The sequence below is a fragment of the Loa loa genome, assembly GCF_000183805.2.
Source record: "Loa loa unplaced genomic scaffold supercont3.177, whole genome shotgun sequence".
Taxonomy (NCBI): Eukaryota; Metazoa; Nematoda; class Chromadorea; order Rhabditida; family Onchocercidae; genus Loa; species Loa loa.
The window spans coordinates 2,465-4,658 of record NW_018108357.1 but is presented as its reverse complement, the minus strand read 5'-3'; the positions used below and the strand labels follow the sequence as shown (position 1 = coordinate 4,658).

Genomic DNA, 2,194 nt, shown 5'->3' with positions numbered 1-2,194 from the left:
TTTTTTTTTGTTTTTTGTATTTTGCCAATTAAATCGATTATGTTTTTAGGAAGTAATACGTGGGAGCGCATGTAAAGTTTCAGTGGGTTTAATGGATGTGAATCTGAATCTCGATGTTATCACTGGTTTGTTTCCATGTTTTTCATCCAATCTTGTCGCTGTTGCGAAATTTAAACCATTTTGGAAAATTTCTAAATAGATTACTTTGTAAAATCCATATTACCTTTCAGGTGTATAATTTATATTTCTCTTCTGTGATATCTGTCTAAGGAATGATTCATTCGTAGGTTTCTTTTGAAAAAAAAAAGGAAAGATTTATATTTGGGGTATTTTAATAGTGATTTTTATGGGTTCGAGTTTTTTTCACTCAAATTGGTGTATTTGCAATTATTCATTTGTGCTGGTCCACATATAATATGAATCTTTCAATGCTGCAAGCGGATAATGCAAAATTTTGGATTTTCGTTTCAGTTTCCATTGGTTTTACATGGTTTTGTTTGTATGAATTAAATTATATCCAAATTTTTAATTATCCCCAAATTTTAATTATTTCCAAATTTCAATTTAATTAGGTCTCAGTTTCGTTTTACTTTTTCAGAAGCATGGCGGAGCGTGAGAATGAGAACTTCATTTGATGGTGAATGCATGAATGTTGATCCAAAATCAATGAAGGAGCTGTTTTGTATATTAGAAGAATTGAATCGACTGACAAGAAGTGATGATCCGAATTCCTTGCTAAAATCAAGCAATTTTTCTGATTTGGTTCGTTTTAATGTAATTTTAAAAAAAAAAAAGGTATTTCCACGTATGTGTGATAGACATACGTTCTCAATTTTTCGATATATAAAGACGTGTTAACATTCGAAAATGTTCCTATTTTCAGTAGGTTTCTTGAGTCATTTAGCATCAGTTCCCTTTCCCAGAATAAACAACATATGTTACGTTTATGGCAAGCAAAAGCGGATGGCGATATGAAATGGGGTATCGATGTCGTGGTAGCTAATTCGAACATTCGGAAAAGCTTGCATCCAAAGGTTTGGTTGGTTGTTGATGGACAGGAAATTGAAATGAATGTGGAGGTTTTTGCTAAATTAAGGTGATGATTTATGCCTTCTTTGATAAGTGCTTTTCCTTTGATAAGTGCTGTGGAAATCTTTGAAGTTTTGATTTTCGAAGTACCTATTTTAAAAGTTTCTAAATTTTCCCGAATTCCGTTGTTCGATTTCAGGTAGATAGCCATTCAGTATTTCAGTGTATTATGATGTATCCATTATCCAGCAACAAATTAAGTATTTGCCAAAATAACAACCCTTATGAAAGACTATCTTATTACGTCAAAAATTGCAGGCAAGTCTTTTCAGATTTGAGGTTTCGCGAGCACTGAACCGAATTGATTACTACACATAAGTTAAGTGAAATATCTTCTTATTTTTCAATATGTATTCGGTTGGAGAATGCGCGGGTAGAGGTAAATAGTTAAATAGAATTAAATGATACGAAGTTTTTCTTATCCTTTAAATTTAATTGATACAATGAGTCATGGACGTGAAGATTTGCTTATGATTGTATCACGGAAAAAAAATACATCATATGTATTTTCCAAAACTTGTTACACGTCCAAAACTTTTACATTCAAAAACTTTCAATACAATCCGTTTGTTCTGCCTTATAATGATTTCTTGATTATCTCAACTGTTCTGACGATACCGAATCGAACTCAATACTCTAATTCCAAAAGGATTTGTATTATGACCATTTTTTGTGCTATTACATGTGCAGGAACAGATCGTTTTTGCGGCTGTTTGTGTTGTTAGACAGTGCATGAAGCGTAGAAGGTTTTTTGCTATGCATCCATATCCGTGTAATTCGTTGAAGCATGGATTCAAACAAATTTTATATTTATTCCTGGAATAAACTTAATTCTAGCAAACAGCTGTCTGAATATTATATATAAAGTATCATTATGTTCGCTGAGTCATTTCAGTTTTTCTCTTTTTTAAGTTGTTTTCGGACTTTGTTATATTTATCAGATTTCCAAGATCTAAACTTGTTTATATTCTATTGATGAGTGCTATTTTGTTGTATATGCTTAATATCCTTTTTATCGTGTAAATAAAATCTAATATCTGAATATATATATATATATAAAAGAAAAAAAATTTGCAATTTCGAAATTTAGCGAAAATTATCACTG

At 31.0% G+C, this 2,194-nt stretch overlaps 1 protein-coding gene across 2 annotated transcripts in view; it reads left to right on the top strand.

Annotated features, from left to right (window-relative positions):
• LOAG_12813 overlaps positions 1–1,936 on the top strand; it is a 2,897-nt gene extending 961 nt beyond the window's left edge. The window contains exons 1-4 of one of the 2 annotated variants that reach the window (XM_020448600.1): positions 44–125; positions 599–762; positions 924–1,096; positions 1,362–1,936. In XM_020448600.1, coding sequence (XP_020301271.1) covers positions 92–125; positions 599–762; positions 924–1,096; positions 1,362–1,407 — 417 coding nt within the window. In that variant the 5' untranslated portion in view covers positions 44–91 and the 3' untranslated portion in view covers positions 1,408–1,936. Of the gene's footprint in view, positions 1–43; positions 126–598; positions 763–923; positions 1,097–1,361 lie in introns of those variants that run through there. The other variant, XM_020448601.1, reaches the window with a different exon arrangement.
• Positions 1,937–2,194: the final 258 nt, after the last annotated feature.